At 42.7% G+C, this 17662-nt stretch overlaps 1 protein-coding gene across 1 annotated transcript in view; it reads right to left on the reverse strand.

The window, feature by feature from the left end:
- LOC126428340 (centaurin-gamma-1A) overlaps window positions 1–17662 on the reverse strand; it is a 334010-nt gene that overhangs the window by 81187 nt on the left and 235161 nt on the right. Inside the window, exons 6-8 of the mRNA XM_050090273.1 lie at window positions 16213–16350; window positions 16060–16125; window positions 15869–16014 (exon numbers count right to left, since the gene is read on the reverse strand). Coding sequence (XP_049946230.1) covers window positions 15869–16014; window positions 16060–16125; window positions 16213–16350 — 350 coding nt within the window. The remainder of the gene's footprint in view (window positions 1–15868; window positions 16015–16059; window positions 16126–16212; window positions 16351–17662) is intronic.

Below are 17662 nucleotides of genomic sequence, written 5' to 3' on the forward strand. Positions count from 1 at the left end.
TCAGGACTCTGCCATTACATGTCTTCTGCACTATTTGGGCTCCAAATGTTAAGCAAGTATCGATGATACAAGAATACATAAACTAGGACCAGCAGTAGAATTTGAAACAGGAGGATATTCTGTGAGCAGCAAAAGTGATGCTCCACTGTAAACATACGAGGGTCGTTTCAGAAGTGCTGCACACTGCGCATGTACGGTCGTTACGGTGATATGACCAAGTTAAAGTCATGTCAGTAGCGAGCAAGACTCCATGTGTGACCAACATATGTGTTCGCTCATTTGTATAACTGTGTCACGAGTAATTCAGTTTTAGAATTGAAGCAGAAACTGAATCTTTTTGTGAAGAACCTACTTGTGTTCCGAAAGAATAAGCTAAACACAGTTGGCGAGGCATGTTTGTTGCTGTTAGAAGTAGTTTATCTTGGCGCAAAATTTAAGTAGATAGTCCCTATGAGTTAGTATGGGCAGAGGACATTCTTGCCAACCGGAATAAAATAATAATTGGATCCTTTTACCTATCCCAATTCGGATGATACAATTGCTGAAAGTTTCAAAGAGAACTTGAGTTTAATTTTAAACAACTCATACAATTATAATTCGTGACGACTTTAATTTACCCTCGATATGTTGGCGCAAATCCATGTTCAAATCCGGAGGTATGAATAAAACAGCATCTGAAATTGTGTTAAATGCATTCTCTGAAAATTATTTCGAGCAGTTAGTTCATGAACCCACACGAATAGTAAACGGTTGTGAAAACACACTTGGCAAAAATGTTCAATTGTGTGTGAAATCTTATGGGACTTAACTGCTAAGGTCATCAGTCCCTAAGCTTACACACTACTTAACCTAAATTATCCTAAGGACACCCATGCCCGAGGGAGGACTCGAACCTCCGCCGGGATCAGCCGCACAGTCCATGACTGCAGCGCCTAAGACCGCGCAGCTAACACACTTGGCCTCTTAACAACAAATAATCCTGAGCTAATAACAAGCATCAAAAAGGATACAGGTCTAGGCGTAGCGAGGTTGAATATTGTAACTCCCAAAGCCTCGAAAAATAAACGAAAAACATACCTATTCGAAAAAGCAGATAAAAACTCTCTTGACGCCTTCCTGAGAGACAATCTCCACTCCTTCCAAATTAACAATGTCAGAAATAGTACCGGCAGCAAATGAGGGATTTATACCAAATAAATTACAACACGACGGAGCTGATCCTCCTTGGTACACAAAACGGTCAGAACACTGTTGCAAAAACAACGAAAGGAACATGTCACATTTAAACGGACGCAAAATCTCCAGGTGCTCCGACTTATAAAATATATTAGTGGGAGGGGGGGTGGTGGGGGGGGGGGGGGAGGGATACTGAGAGTCTTTCCCCGGAAATTTTCTAAATTTTAGATGAAAAATAGTGAGTTTTATAGTTTTTTTTAACATTTTGGAGTCATATGATCAACATTAGAACCCCGAAAACTGGACTCTCGATAACTCGACAAGCCTGATACATTTTTTGGCTTTCAAATAAATAAATAAATAAAACATAAGCACACACGGTATTTCGTAAAAAGCTAATTTAATTTACAGTAATAATCATGCTTATAGACTATCACAGAGCAGTGAATATATAAAAGTTAATGCTTTAATACAGTATGCCTAATATTTTCAGTCAATAAGTATGTAATTAGCGGGTTTTAATTGGGTCTTACATCCTAAAAATATTTAAGTATTTGAAAATAACTAATACAGTACTACAGTAATATAGTAACACAGTAATAAACTAGTACTAATATTTCGAAACTGAAAATTTAACATTATGTATGTATATCATTCTTTATTTTATAAAGATTTTTAATATTGCTCTAAATGCCATTATTAGGGCTAGAGTGTCTTTAGAAAGGTGCAAATGTCGAGTGTCTGACTGGATTACTGAATATGAAGTCGTTGATGAGTGGTCGGATATCCAATTCATCAGAAACATCTCGGTGGGCATGAAGAACAGCCAAGCTGTTCAATCGCTTCTGTCCCACTGTTGATCGTAGATTTGATTTCAGACGTCTAAGGGCGCTAAATGACCGTTCTACTGTTTCTGTCGTGATTGGAACTACTTGGAGAAGCTTACTGCACTTCACTACTTCACATACCATTTCTCCAATTGGAGACTCTTGTGTAATGTACTTTCTTACATCACGCATGTTATTTTTTTTAGACCAATTGTTTTTTATCAGCGATATCGGCTAACATATTCAAGAGTAAGCGTAGTCTCTCAATGTCTAGGTCATTTTTGAAAAACTCAGTTGATTTTTCCAAATTTCATTCCCCTCTGTTAACTAAAAGCAAGCATTATTGTTCAGCTGCAATGACCTGTGTGAGTCCAGTTGAAGCAAACCGCTCGATAAAGCAAGATTGCACCGTTTCACAAACTTCAGCGTAAATAGCTTTGAAGTATTCATTTGGGGTTTTGGAAGTGTGCGGTGAGCTGGCTTTGTTGTTTTCATACTTCTTTGGTACACTTCGATTCCGAGGAAGCGAAGGATCATCAACTTGTGAAGGTTTTTCTTTAAAAACACAATTCCCAAAAGTGTTCAAAACAGTCACGCCTTTCATTCAATATACAAATCAAGCCCTCATATGTTTATTCCAGATCAGCAACACTCAGATGAGGGCACTGAATTTTTTCTTTGACCTCTACTGGGGGTTCACTGCATGGTAATAAAGACGTAAAAAGAAATAAGTCTTGAACTGTAACATTTACTCAAGGTAGCCTGCACATTTGTAATCTGCCTCCGTTTTGTCCTCTGCAGAAAAAAAGTTTAGAAGTTCTTCAAAGTTTTTCATTATTCTCAAGATACTAGAAGCTCGCATTGGCCATCGAGTCGGGCAAAAGTGTCGTAGACCAGCTTGGTCGTTGGCGCTCTGACAGCGTATGCTTCTGAAAGCATACGGTGTTTATTAAGTCCTTGGCTAAAGCCATAATATCCCTCATAGACGTAAGATGGGGGAGACTGTCTCCAACTGTCAAGCCTAAACTGTTTGCAGTGCAGTGCACATAATGTGCTTTTGCTTCTACATTCAACACTTTTTTTAGTACGTCAAACTTACCTCACATCTTCGAGGCACCATCATAGCACTGTCCTCTTAAGTTATCCATTGACAAATCAAGACGAGCAAAAACGTCTTTTAAAATACAGTATGAATACAAAATGACACTTGTTCGTGAATCGAAGAATCACTTGTTGCGCCAACCATAACAGAAAAATGTTCAGTCTTCTTGATTGAAGCCAATATCTTTCTCAACACAGACTTTCGTAGTAGATCAATGATCTCGTTTTGAATGTCATGGGACGGACGTCCATTTATACCACGAACGCCACCAATCTTTACACTCAGGCATTCGGAGTTCCAACAATCGAAAAAAATTGAGTTTACATCTTCGTGCCCTCTAATTGCTAGTCCTTGTCGGTACAGAAATTGCACGGTAGTAAAAATTGTCTCAAGAGCTGAACGGCCTTTCTTCATATCACTATCTAACTGTTCATTAAAATGGGAGACCACACTTTGGTTAGTGGTAGAATTTAGTTTCAGAACACCTTCTTTATGTGTAAACGTATTTTCATGAGACGGAATTTTTCCAAAGCCTTTTCCCAGTTAGAAAACCCTACAGAAGTAAATGTATCTTGAAGAAAATTGTAATAGATTTTTAGCATCTGTCTCTTTGCAGATTTTGCCACAAACCTATCCGGCAGATGCTTCATATTATAGCCATGTACATTTGACCAACCAAGACTTCTGAAATGATCTTCCCTTTCCAGGTTGTCCAGGATTTGGCTGTGAACGGCTCTCGCCTGAAGACGACGAAGCAACAGATGACGCAACAATTGTTGGAGGTTGACTTGCAGTATCATCAAGTTCCAAGCGCGCCTTTTTGGGAACAGATTTATCCACTGCAAACTTAACTCACAATATACTAAGAGACTATAGCGAAGGAATAAAACATAGTCATATAAAATAGTGCACTAAAGTCGGAACACTAAACACGTCTGCAGCATGCACTGAACGAAACTATTCACAGTGAATGACTGCTACAGCAGGGTGGGCTTTATATAGCCGCGACGTCGTAATGTGTCTAAGCGTCAAGGCGACGCGAGGCGGAGGGTTCCGGGCGCTTCTGCTCCAGTCCTGTTCATGTCGTCGCTGCGGCCGTAGCGCTGGCCCGCCGGCGCCAGACTTTCGCGCACCGGGACAGATTTTAAGTGTGCCCGCAGCACCGTAACACTATCATGGTTCACACCATTCGTTATCAGTTAACCTGCTTACTACCATAATAATTAGTTGCTTTAACTCATTACTGAATGTATTTTACAAGGTAAATATCGTCAAACAAAGAAAATAAAAAATTCCAACATCATTTTGTGATTTTACAAAGCATAACATAACTAATAATTATTGGGGGGGGGGGGGCTCCGCCCCCCAAACGAACTTAAGAGGGGGCTCGGGCCCCCTCAGGCCCCTTGCAGTCGGCGCCTGTGAAAATCTCCGAGATTTGCGTTCTTTTACAGAAGCTCAAAATTTGGCGCGGACTTCAATGCGAGATGCTTACAACATTTTCCGCAAAGAAACTTTGGCTCGAAACCTGGTGGAAAATCCAAACAGATTTTAGTCTTACGTAAAGTATGCTAGCGACAAGACACAATGACTGCCTGCTCTGCGCGATAGCAATGGAAATACTGTTGACGACAGCGCCGCCAAAGCAGAGTTACTAAACACAGCCTTCTGAAATTCCTTCACCAGAGAAGACAAAGTAAATAATCCGGAATTTGAATAAAAAGCAGCTGCCAGCATGAGTAAGGAGAAGCAGATATCCTCGGAGCAGTGATGCAACTTGAATCAGTTACAAAAGCAAGTCTTCTGGTCCAGACTGTATTTCAGTATGCTGTACAATAGCTCCACAACAGTTCCCTCGACGAAAGACTTGTATCCAAAGACTGGAAAGTTGAATAGATCACACCAATATTCAAGAAAGGTAGTAGGAGTAACCCACTAAATTACAGACTCACATTTTAACATCGATATGCAACAGGATTTTGGAACATCTATTGTGTTCAAACATTATGAATTATCTCGAAGAGAATGGTCTATTGACACACAGTCAACACGGATTTAGAAAACATCCTTCTTGTGAAACACAAGAAGATCTTTACTCACATGAAGTGTTTAGTGCAACTGACAAGGGATTTTAGATTGATTCTCGATTTCAAATTGATTCTGGATTTCAAATTGATTCTGGATTTCGAGATTTCCAGAAGGCTTCTGACACGGTACTGCACAAGCGGATCGTAATGAAATTGCGTGCTTATGGAATATCGTCTCAGTTATGTGCCTGGATTCGTGATTTCCTGTCAGAGAGGTCACAGTTCGTAACAACTGACGAAATATCCTCCAAGGTAGTGTTCTAGGCCCTTAGATATTCCTTATCTATATAAACGATCTGAGCAGCCGTCTCTGGCTGTTTGCAGATGATACTGTCGTTTACCGCCTAGTGAAGTCATCAGAAGATCAAAACTATTTAGAAAAGATATATGTATAGTGCAACAATTGGGAATTGACCCTAAATAACGAAAAGTGTGAGGTCATCCACATGAATGCTGAAAGAAATCCGTTAGTCAAATCTAAATGCCGTAAATTGAACTAAATACCTCGGAATTCAATTACGAACAACTTGAATTGGAAAGAATACACACAAAATATTGTCGGGAAGGCGAACCAAAGAATGCATTTTATTGGCAGGACAATTAGAAAATGTAACAGATGTACTGGAGAGACTGCCTGTGCAGTGTGTGATCCTTGCCATATTAGGATTGAAGGGGTACATCGACAAAGTTCAAAGAAGAGCAGCTCGTTTTCTATTATTGAGAAATAGGGGAGAGAGAGTCACTGAAGTGATACAGGATGTGGGGTGGACAACATTAAAACAAAAGAGTTTTTCGTTGTGGCGAAATCTCCACAGAAATTTCAACCACAAAATTTGTCCTCCGAATGAAAAAATATTTTGTTGACGGCCACCTACATAGCGAGAAACGATCATCATAATAAAATAAGGGAAATCAGAGCTCGTACGGAAAGATATAGGTGTTCGTTTTTTTCCGCACTCTGTACCAAATTGGAATAATAGAGAAGTATTACGAACCCTCTGCCAGGCACTTAAATATGGTTATCAGAGTATCCATGTACAGGGTGATTATAATTAAAGTTAAATTTTCAAAACGCTGTAGAAGCAACAACATTGGTCAGAACGACAAATTGCAACGGAATATTGTCGGAGAAGGGGAAAACGTATGGCAGAAGAAAAAAAAATGATGTGAAAATTGATCAATAGATGGCGCTGTATGAGTCATAATACGTAAATGAAACCACCTGTCATGCGCAAGACCCATTGAAGTTGGTATAAACACGTCAGGTACAGGGCTTTTCCTCCTTTCTCGTTTGCGACGTTCGCCATGACCGTCTCAATGCAGCATCGCGCTCCTGCAGAAGTTCCGGGCAGAAAGGCTTGAGAAAAAGAGCGTTTGTTCGATGACTGGCCGTGTGTCTGGAGAAAATGATTTGGAAATTCGAAAAGAAGACGGTTCTTTTGGTGTGCAACCTGGTAGAGGGAGGAAGCGAATTGATTCGACGTCAGTGGAAGCAGTGGCCACAGCAATGTAGGAGGACACGAGTGATGGTGTGCAAACGTGTAGTGCACATTGGACATACCCGTGAGCGCGGTGTAAAATGCTACGAAACATCCTTCTTAGCTATCCATTCAAAATTACCCATGTGCACGAGTTGCTTCCTGTTGACCTGCCAGCAAGAGAGAGACCTTTGCTTTTGAATTTCTTTCTCTCATGGGAGTGTATAACGATTGGCCGTGGAAGATTTTGTGGACAGATGAAGCCCACTTCCATCTGACAGGACATATCAATACACAAAACTGTCGAATATGGGCAACGGAAAATCCACGCGCAAATCCGCCAGTGCCACTTCATCTTGAAAAGGTCACTGTCGCGCGGGTTTACGCCATCATTTACGACAGGGCCATATTTTTTTCGAAGAGACAGGTGCTTCCGGTCCTGTTAACCTGTACCGTCACTGGTTAAGCGCTACGAGTGTCTTTTGCGCAACGACGTCATTCCAGCTCTCCAACAGCGTGGATGTGTGGATGGGATCATTTTTATGCAAGATGGCGCACCTCCGCACATTGCAAATCCAGTTAGGCAGCTGCTGAAGCGCCGTTTCGGAAATGCTAGAATTATCAGCCGCCACTTCCTTGCAGCCTGGCCACCCCGATCACTGATGTGACTTCTGGCTGTGGGGCTATCTGAAAGATCTTGTGTTCAGTGTTCCGATTGCAAACTTAGCTGCATTGAAGGCATGCATTGCGTAATACATTTTGAACGTGACCCTGGAAACACTTCGATCGGTAGTGGAACATGCTGTTTCTCGATTTCAACTTTTTGCAGAAAACGGTGGGCAGCATATTAAACACGTTTTGTGCGAGGTAAACGGAAATTAATAATCCAATTTGATTTTGATTGATGCTTCTCATGAGGTTTTGGCCTCAGGACAATTAAAAACCGACGTGATTAATGCTTTTTATGCGGTTTTTGGTCTCAGGACAACTAAAAACCGATTTTTCCCATCCGCTGTGATATGACCTTGTCTTACGTAACTAACGGTATCACACCTGTACACCCATGCACACTGAGTAGTATAGATTGTTTAACGTCAAGCGTACATCTTAGGCATTGTTGTATGATTCATTTGTCATTTGTAGTCGACCACTATGAAATTATAATGCTTAGAGCGCCATCTATTGCTGCATTTTGTAACTCTATTTTTTTTCTGCCACACGTTTTCCCCCTTTCCAATAATACAGGGTGTACATGAAGTCCGGGAACACTTTCAATTATTTATTGCACAAGAACTAAACATTATACAGATGTCATACATATTGCATTTTGAAGAGAACATTCGATATGCGAACCGTCCTCATTCAATTGTTGCAACTGCAAACAAAACTCAAAACCAGAATGAAATTTTCACTCTGCAGCGGAGGGTTGCAGGAGAGCTTCTGTGAAGTTTGGAAAGTAGGAGACGAGGTACTGGCGGAAGTAAAGCTGTGAGGGCGGGGCGTGAGTCGTGCTTGGGTGGCTCAGTTGGTAGAACACTTGTCCGCGAAAGGCAAAGGTCCCGAGTTCGAGTCTCGGTCCGGCACAGTTTTAATCTGCCAGGAAGTTTCATATCGGCGCACACTCCGCTGCAGAGTGAAAATCTCATTCTGGAAACATCCCCCAGGCTGTGGCTAAGCTATGTCTCCGCAATATCCTTTCTTTCAGGAGTGCTAGTTCTGCAAGGTTCGCAGGAGAGCTTCTGTGGAGTTTGGAAAGTAGGAGACGAGGTACTGGCAGAAGTAAAGCTGTGAGGACGGGGCGTACGCCGTGCTTGGGTAGCTCATTTGGTAGAGCACTTGCCCACGAAAGGCAAAGGTCCCGAGTTCGAGTCTCGGTCCGGCGCACAGTTTTAATCTGCCAGGAAGTTCCAAAGCTCAAAACGCTTGTGTTTGTCATCGTCATTGAGCTTCTGCACTAGCTACATTTTGAATGGTTTCATAGACAGCTTCTGTCGCACAACTTTCCACACTGTCATTGGAACCATTTCGAGTTCACTGGATGCACGACGCACCGATTTCATTGGACTCCTTATGAATGTCACTCGTACGCGCTCCACATTCACTCACACTGGGACGTCCGCTTCTCTTTGCCGGGCACAAGCAACCCGTCGTAACGAATTTTTTGTGCCAGTGGTAAATGGCCTTCCTTGTTGATGGCTTCTTACCGTACTTGGTTCTGAACATACGTTGAACAGCTGTAGCACACTTGTTTTTGTCGAACTCCAACACACAGAAAGCTCGCTCCGCACCTGTTTGCGACTAGCGCTGACTATCGGCAAATTACCAAACTACTCTGTGGCGGTATACATGAAAAAAAAACTTTCAGGGCTTCTCTTCAAAATGACATATGCATGATATCTGTACATTGTTTGGTTATTGTGCAATAAATAATTGAAAGTGTTCCCAGACTTCATGTACACCCTGTATTTCGTTGCAATTTGACGTCATTCTGACCAGTGGTGTTATTTCTACAGCGGTTTGAAACTTTAACTTTAATTATAATCACCCTGTAGATGAGGTCAGGTTACTTGTAGTGACCAGCCTCCCTACATAAAAACTGAATCTGTATGTGGAAACAACCCAATGGAAACATACACCGCGTTGAGGGAGCTGTGTGAGATTGTAGTACAGTATCACCCTGGTCTGATCATCTATGTGAAGGTCGGGTAAGCACCGAGGACAGCCTGACAAGTTGAAGGCCATCAAATGCAACAGAGTACACCTCTCAGGTTATTGTTAATGACATTTTGAGAGAGGATCGATGAAAAAACGTGCGAGGAACAAATATGAGGTTAGAACGTCTGGCGCTTCCGTTTATAGAATCATAACTGAAAAAAGAAGAGATGAGAAAAGTTGCTGCCAGATGGGTCCTACATGATCTGAGTTATCGAACAGAAGAACATTCTCTGAAAAGGACTGTTGCACTTGATGAAAAACTGATATGAGATTTTGAGCCAGAACTGAAGTCTCAGTCGTCACATTGGAAATGTTCTCGCTCTCACGCATGAAAAAATTCTGCTGCCAATAATCGAAGGTGAAACTGATGGTAACCTTTGCGTATTGCACGAATGGAGTCACATCCCCCAGGGGATGTCCGTAGCAGGCGCGTACAGTGGAACCTTGCATAGCAAGCACAATCCGTTCCACAATCTTACCCCTAGTGCGAAACATTCGTTAAGGATGCGGGGTACTTTTCCGGTTCAATATTATGTAAGAATCCACACCTATTTCTTTCGGTCACTGTTTACATTGTATATGTTTCACAGATTTTTCATTGATATCAAGTAATGCAGCACACTTTCTAAACAAATCAGAAGTATTTTGAATATTTTTGAACCTGCTTAGGGTTATTAAAAAAATTACAAAGAAAATGACGCAATTTTTTTTCCAAAACGCTTCCTCAAATTGAGGTACCATTTAATCCAATGTTATACATTTAAAGGAGATCAAAATTTTTACCAGATATGCATGACATGATGGTTGAGGTACTAGACCTATTTAATTCCACCTTTAATGTATATTACAAGAATAAAAATAATCACATCTTACATTTTAATTTTTATAATTTTTTTTCCAATAAAAATCTTATTTTTTTCTATAATTTAGTTGATTGCAATAAAGCTTGTGTCAACTACGTAAGTATGGACTATGGGAAGTTACCGAAAAAATTAGAGTAATGCTTTATAAATTTTAGGAAATATTTATACCTGAATTCTGAAAAATAAAACTTGTGGGAAATTGCGAATGAAGATATGAGTCCAATTAAACTGTGACTCAGAACATTCCTGAAGCATAATCTTCATCCTGCAGCATTTCTTCATCTTCAAGCTTCCTCTTGGCATTCCTTTTGCACTTCTTGCTTCTCTGGTAACTTGAAGAGCAAATCTTTCAGCTTCATGCACCCGTTGTCTGTCACAAGCAAACAATTGATCTTCCTTATTAGAGCCACATTATATGCCTAAATTTCTCAGGACTTACAACCTTTCTATTACTCCATCATTGAAACATATCACTGCATCTAGTAAAACAACTTTTAATGTATTTAGTCCTACAAAAACGTTCTTGGGTAATCTTTCCAATATGCAATGGTTGAAACTTTCATTTGTATTCTGAGTACCCCATGAAGATATTTAGTAAGCAAAACAGGGTCACTCAGCTCTCTAAAAATTTGTTTTATTTCATTCATAACAGGCTCAGGAAGGAGAATGCTTGTGATGGTATGTTTGACCACTTTATTTTGGTTTTTGGTAACCACAGCATGTCCTTTAGGACAAAGTCCGTGAACAGGATGGTCATCTGTGGACAACTTATGAAAGTCGGTGGCCCAAACAGCTTTCCTCATTGTTGTAACATCATTCAGAGGTGCAGTTTGTCTGATGGCCAGTGCATAACACCTCTGACGAAGGTCTATTTCAGTTTCTGTCAATCTGCTTCGGCCAGGCAGAGATTTTCCATCAGATAGCAACTTTCCTTTCATTTCTCTTCGTAGATTCCTCAATCTAGCACCCATCCTCTTTTGCACATGTCCACAACACTCCAGTTTTGTTACCGAGGAATCACCATAAACATCGAACTCGTTAATTTTATTGAAAGCTACAGAGTCCACATTGGCTAGGTACTTCGTATATCTAAAACAAAAGTAAATACTAGCAAAGATAATCATTTACAAACACTAGAAACCTGCACTGTCACCAACATATACAATGTATCATACATATAATCGCTGGAAACAGAAAGTTCACAGTTCTTTTTGAAATTAAAGGGGGCGTGACAGCATACATGACCGTAACTTTAAAATTTGGTATATATGGATCATTTTTCATTCGAAACCCTATAATGTATATATCAATGTAATCAGGAAAGTACAGAATTTAATAGAGTCATAAAAAATTTAGATTTTTTCACCATTTATAAGTACACTGTATCCTTAAGCGAAACAATTTACCACATATGAATTAAAACAAAATGGAAAACTGTGTTCTATGCAGAAAAAGTCCTAAAAGTTTTATCTCGGAACCACATTCAATAACGCATTCCGGCCAAAGCTTCTTCCAAGCAGAAGTGAGAGTTCTCTCGGTGACCCCTTTCTACGCCTTTTCGATCATCTTGACACAGGCAACGATGTTGAAGTGTTATTTTCTAAACTCTCTGAGAGTGAGATTGATAGCTTCAGTCAGCTCAGAGCAATGCTCGAAGAGTGCTTTAGTGTAGAGCTTCTTAAAGTTAGAGATAATCTGCTGTCCATAGGCTGCAGTAACGGAGTGGTGTTGGGAGGCAGAAATTGGATATCACTGAATTGAAATTCTTCAAGAAGGTGATCTTGTAGGACGGGAGAATGGACAGGAGTGTTGTCTATAACATGAAAGGCATGGAGTGGCAGATTCACCTAAAGCAAATATTTTTTCACCAAAGGACCAAACAATTCATTGAACCAATCACAAAAAAGGTCACGTGTCACCCAAGCCTTGATGTTGGACCTCCGCATCACGTTTAACCTGCTCTTCTGGACTTTACACTTCTCGAAAGCTCGTGGAGTTTCTGAATGATAACAAGAAGCTGTTTAATTTTCAAATCGCCGTTTGCGTTGGCACAGAATAGCAGTGTGAGAGGATCTTGAAGTTGCTGATGAAGTTCTCTGCTGGCTTTGTGTGGGAGATGTCTGCTTCGTCGTCCCTCACAACGCTGTTCTTCTCGAACCGCCTACCACTTCTCTTAAACACTTCGGCCGCTGATTGTTCTGGCGTCTTCTCGACGAGGTCGGCGAAAATCATTCTCGCCTTCTCACAAATGATGTTCTCGTTAATAGCGTCGCCCTGCAATTGCTTTCATTTGTCCATATAAGGAGCAACCTTTCCACATCGTCCAGAATATAAAACCGTTGTTTAGGTACTCTCGTTCGTCACTCCCTTTGAAGCACCTATCTCCTTAATCTTGTCTTGTCCTTGTTCTTGAGGATAATGCAAATAGTTGATGTAGACCGATTGTATGGACGTGCTAAATCAGCAACATTCACACCACGTTCGCGTTTCTCAATGATTATACGTTTTATTTCTAGGGTCATTTTGTTTCTTTTATGGTCGTCTTCTTGCTGCTTTATCTTCGGGGACATTTCTCGCATACAGTACTCGTACGAGCCCCACGTCTTTGGTTTGTTTCCCAACTCGGTGAGAAATGTTTAGATACAACAGTTGAAACTTCTAGTCAGATGACTTGGGTAATCAGATAGCGCAACAATGAAGGTGCCCGATCCGAAATACAGAAGTTGACAAACTGTTGGGAAGCTGTCATAAGCAAGAATGGCCCGTAAAAGTATTTTGTAAAATAAATTATCTATCTAACAGTGTACATAGGTTATGAAATGACCCTTGTATAAAACGGGACTTAAAAATGTATGTCTCTCCCTCCCTCCCTATTCATCATCATCTAGTTTCATATCATGAATTTTCCTAGACATCCTCATCTCATTCTCTCTCTTCACTTACCGATGCCAGTTTGAACTTTTTTCGTCACTCTTCATTTGTAGAGGTTCTCGTGTGTTATCATCCTATCCATTCCACTTTTCATTTTTTCCATTTCTGTTAACCTATTGACTTCTCAAAAGCATCATTTCACATGTGAGCATCTTTCTAGTAGAAATGTTCACAAATTTACCACAAATCCTTCTTTGCTTTTCACACTACTGCACGGCTCATGCTCAACCTTGTTAAATATACGGTGTGATAGGAGGAAAGCTACAAAGTTTGATGGGTGACAGTCTTGCTGATTGTGAACAAAATACACACATCAAAAAAGTTTTGCATCACCCTCGTTCCCAGAACTCCTGAAGATAGACGTTGTCTGTGGATATTGTATCACAGACTCAGTCCCTTTGACTGTTCAGATATGTCACTAAACCCGCCCAAAGATGTAAACAACCATGCATGAGCAGCGCCTATTAGACGGAGGGGGTCCGACAGCCGATCACTTCCAGTCATTCCACCAGGAAGGAAGTACACGGCTCGTGATGTCTGTAGTTCAACCATGCCTAGACGGTCAATACCACGGTGAATGTTTCTCGGACATGGAGCAGATACAGGGATACAGGAACTGTCGATGACATGCCTCGCTCAGGCCGCCCAAGGGCTATTACTGTAGTTGGATGACCGATATCTACGGATTATGGCTCAGAGGAACCATGACAGCGACTCCACCATGTTGAATAATACTTTTCGTCCAGTCACAGGACGTCGTGTTACGACTCAAACTGTGCGAAATAGGCTGCGTGATGCGCAACTTCGCTCCCGACGTCCATGGCGAGGTCCATGTTTGCAACCACGACACCATGTAGCGGGCTACAGAAGGGCCCAACAACATGCCGAATGGACCGCTCAGGACTGGCACCACGTTCTCATCACCGACGAGTGTCGCATATGCCTTCAACCAGACAATCGTCGGAGACGTGTTTGGAGGTAACCCGGTCAGGCTGAACGTCTTAGACACACTGTCCAGCGAGTGCAGCAAGGTGGGGGTTCCCTGCTGTTTTGGGGTGGCATTATGTGGGGCCGACGCACGCAGCTGGCGGTCACGGAAGGCGCCGTAACGGCTGTACGAAACATGAATACCATCCTCAGACCAATAGTGCAACCATATCGGCAGCAAATTGGCGAGGCATTCGTCTTCATGGACGACAATTCGCGCCCCCATCGAGCACATCTTGTGAATGATTTCCTTCAGGAAACGACATCAGTCGACTAGAGTGGCCAGCATGTTTTCCTGATATGAACCCTGTCGAACATGCCTGGGATAGATTGAAAAGGGCTGTTTTCGGAAGACGTGACCCACTAACCACTCTGAGGGATCTACGCCGAATCTCCGTTGAGAAGTGGGACAATTTGGACCAACAGTGCCTTGATGAACTTGTGGATAGTATGCCACGACGAATACAGGCATGTATCAATGCAAGAGACTGGGTATTAGAGGTACGAGTGTGTACAGAAATGTGGGCCACCAGCTCTGAAGGTCTCGCTGTATGGTGGTACAACAGGCAATGTGTGATTTTCATGAGCAGTGAAAAGGGCGGAAATGATGTTTATGTTCATGTCTACTCCAATTTTCTGTACAGGCTCCGGAACTCTCGGAACCGAGGTGATGCAAAACTTGTTTTGATTTGTGTACTTCATACGGACATGGTCTTTATTTCAAATGGTTTCTGTGATAGAAGGACTTCTATATATTTTTATTGAACAACTCTAAAACGGCACGCTCCAGAGAAAACATGCCACAGTATAAGATAAAACTATATTATCTACGAGAATGATGTGGGCTGGAGCAATGAAATAAAATTTGTGCCAACATCGGGATTCGATCCTGTGTCCCCCGGGTCACTAGGCAGGTGCGCTATCCCTTGCACTTGCACTACACTGGTTCGAAATGGCGTTAATACTGCCTGTAACTCAGGTGTCTATGATTTGTCATATATATTTGATGTTCCTGAGACATATTGAGTCTGACCTTTATGTACAATAATGACACAACCTGAAGCAACGAACTGAAGTTTACACCAGTGCCAAGATTAGAACCTGGGTGTCCTGCTTACTAGGAGGTGGGACTGCCGGTTTGTCAATGTGGTGCAGTGGATAATGCATCTGCCTAGTAAGCAGACCTGGGTTCGAATCCCGGTGCTGGTACAAATTTTAGTTCATTACTTCAGCCCTGATCATTATCATAGATAAAGATGACACTCAATACGTCTCAGGAACATCAGCCATACGTTATGAGCTATATTTAATTTTCTACAAAAAAGATCGTATTCATTTTTTCTTTAGGAATAATGGTTCGTGTGAAGAGAATACTGAAAATCTGGTGCAAACATGTGCTGTATCTGAGGTAGTTTTTGTATACCAATCTGAAGTAGTTTCCTGACTTGATAGGACACAAGTGTCCCATATCAAATAGTTCATCTCAACTTCCTCTACACGACTGTGTTACATTGTAAAGAATGATAGTGCCTGAGTAATACAGAAAATATTAATGCACTTTAAATGTACTATACTGGAAACCATTCAGAATATGGCATATTCGAAGCCTGTACCTTTCCTCCTGACTCACCCCGTATGCTTACGAGAGACTGGAAAACACAAGTGTCTTGCCTTAACACTGAGGGCGCCGGGCGGAGCCTACCTGGAGGTGGTGGGGGTGGAGGAGGGCGTGGGCAGGTCCTTGTCGCGGCCCTGCGCGGGCGGCTGCAGGTTGTCCAGCGCCTTCACGTTGTTGTTGTCGTGCGGCGCGGCCTCCAGCTGCCGGTTCGAGTCCTGCTGCGCCGGCTGCTGCGAGGCGGGGGCGGGGGCGGGCGCGGGCGCGGGGGCGGAGGCGCGGTGCTTGCCGGCCGACGACAGGGTGTGCACCTGCCGCAGCGTGCCCGCCACGCTCGCCGCCTCCTGCGGAAGAAGCAGCGAGTCGGCGCAATGTCCAGCCTGTGGCCCAGACGCGTGGCGGTGCGGTGCGGCGCGGGCGAGGCAGCCTACCTTGTGGGTGAGGGTGCTGGCGTGGTTGGGGGAGGCGGAGGCGGCGGCGGCGGAGGCGGAGGCGGCCACCAGGCTGGGCTGGCTGCCCCCCAGCAGCGCGCAGCTGCTGCCGTTGTTGGTGGGCGACGCCTGCTGCTGCTGGAACACAGTGCCACGAGGCTTTGTACCGTGTCACTTCCTGCTCTTAACAGCCCGTAGGTGTCCTGCGCAACTGTGAATGCCAGAGCCGGTACCCAGGGACTGGAGCTATTTTCCGATCTGGGAACGAAAGGACGCTCTTTCCTTAAACAATGTGTTCACACGGACAAGAAAAAAATAAAAATAAAAACAAATTCCCGGATTTCCCGGTTAAACATGCACTTTTTTCCCGGATGAAAATACACTTTCTCCTGGGTGAAAGCACATATTTTTAGTGGTAAATGACACCAGGACTTAATTTGCGCCGGAACGGGTTCCGGGCCGGTCGGAGTGGCCGAGCGGTTCTGCCGCACGACCGCTACTGTCGCAGGTTCGAATCCTGCCTCTGGCATGGATGTGTGTGATGTCCTTAGGTTAGTTAGTTCTAGGGGACTGATGACCTCAGCAGTTGAGTCCCATTGTGTTAGTGCTCAGATCCATTTGAACCATTTGAAAGCGTTCCGGCACCTCCCAGGGACCCTTTACTTTTTTTTAAAACATTTCAGCACCGGAGATTTGAAATAATACAAGTGTATTAAATCACAACGTAACTATAATTTGCCGCTGCGCCAGCACAAGTGAATGTGACAATGGGTCGCCAACGTGATGTGACTGGCAGGAGGTAGTGTGTGTGTGTGTGTGTGTGTGTGTGTGTGTTTTAATGCCGCCGCAACCAGCGTTGATGCTGCCGCCATTGTTACTACTATGCTGAAGTTACGTGCCGATTGTTCATATGAGGGGACCCGCTGCTTGGCGCGGTCAGTGGCGCCGCAGAGTAGAGTTGTGTCAAGGCCGCCAAAAATTACAAACAACAATAGTGGTTTTTCAGTTAAATTTTTACACGTAGACTCTCGTGTTAATTAAATGATAAAGACCTTTCTCTTTGGCTATTGACATAGAAACTACTTAATTATTTTACGAGTGTAAAATTAAGTCATAGATATATTTTATTCTATTAGTTACATTTTACATTTAGAAGCGAATTTATTCGACGTAACGATCAGCTGTTATTGTACAAAATGCACACGGAATTAACGTTTCGTGAAGACGTGGGAAATCGGAATTGTATGAGACCCAGATGGAGCAGGAATATCTTGATTATTATTACCCGCTAAATGCCTTGTTGATTAAGACTGAACACACGTTCATAGAGCAGCTACAAAGCAACTGTTCGAACGTTGCGGATGGCAGCATTTGAAAACATGATGTCATAGTCACGAAGACTACCGACTTGTGCCAATGCGTATGAAGCATAACTATGGGCCAAAGCGAC

The sequence above is a fragment of the Schistocerca serialis genome, chromosome 12, assembly GCF_023864345.2.
Source record: "Schistocerca serialis cubense isolate TAMUIC-IGC-003099 chromosome 12, iqSchSeri2.2, whole genome shotgun sequence".
NCBI classification, from domain to species: domain Eukaryota; kingdom Metazoa; phylum Arthropoda; class Insecta; order Orthoptera; family Acrididae; genus Schistocerca; species Schistocerca serialis.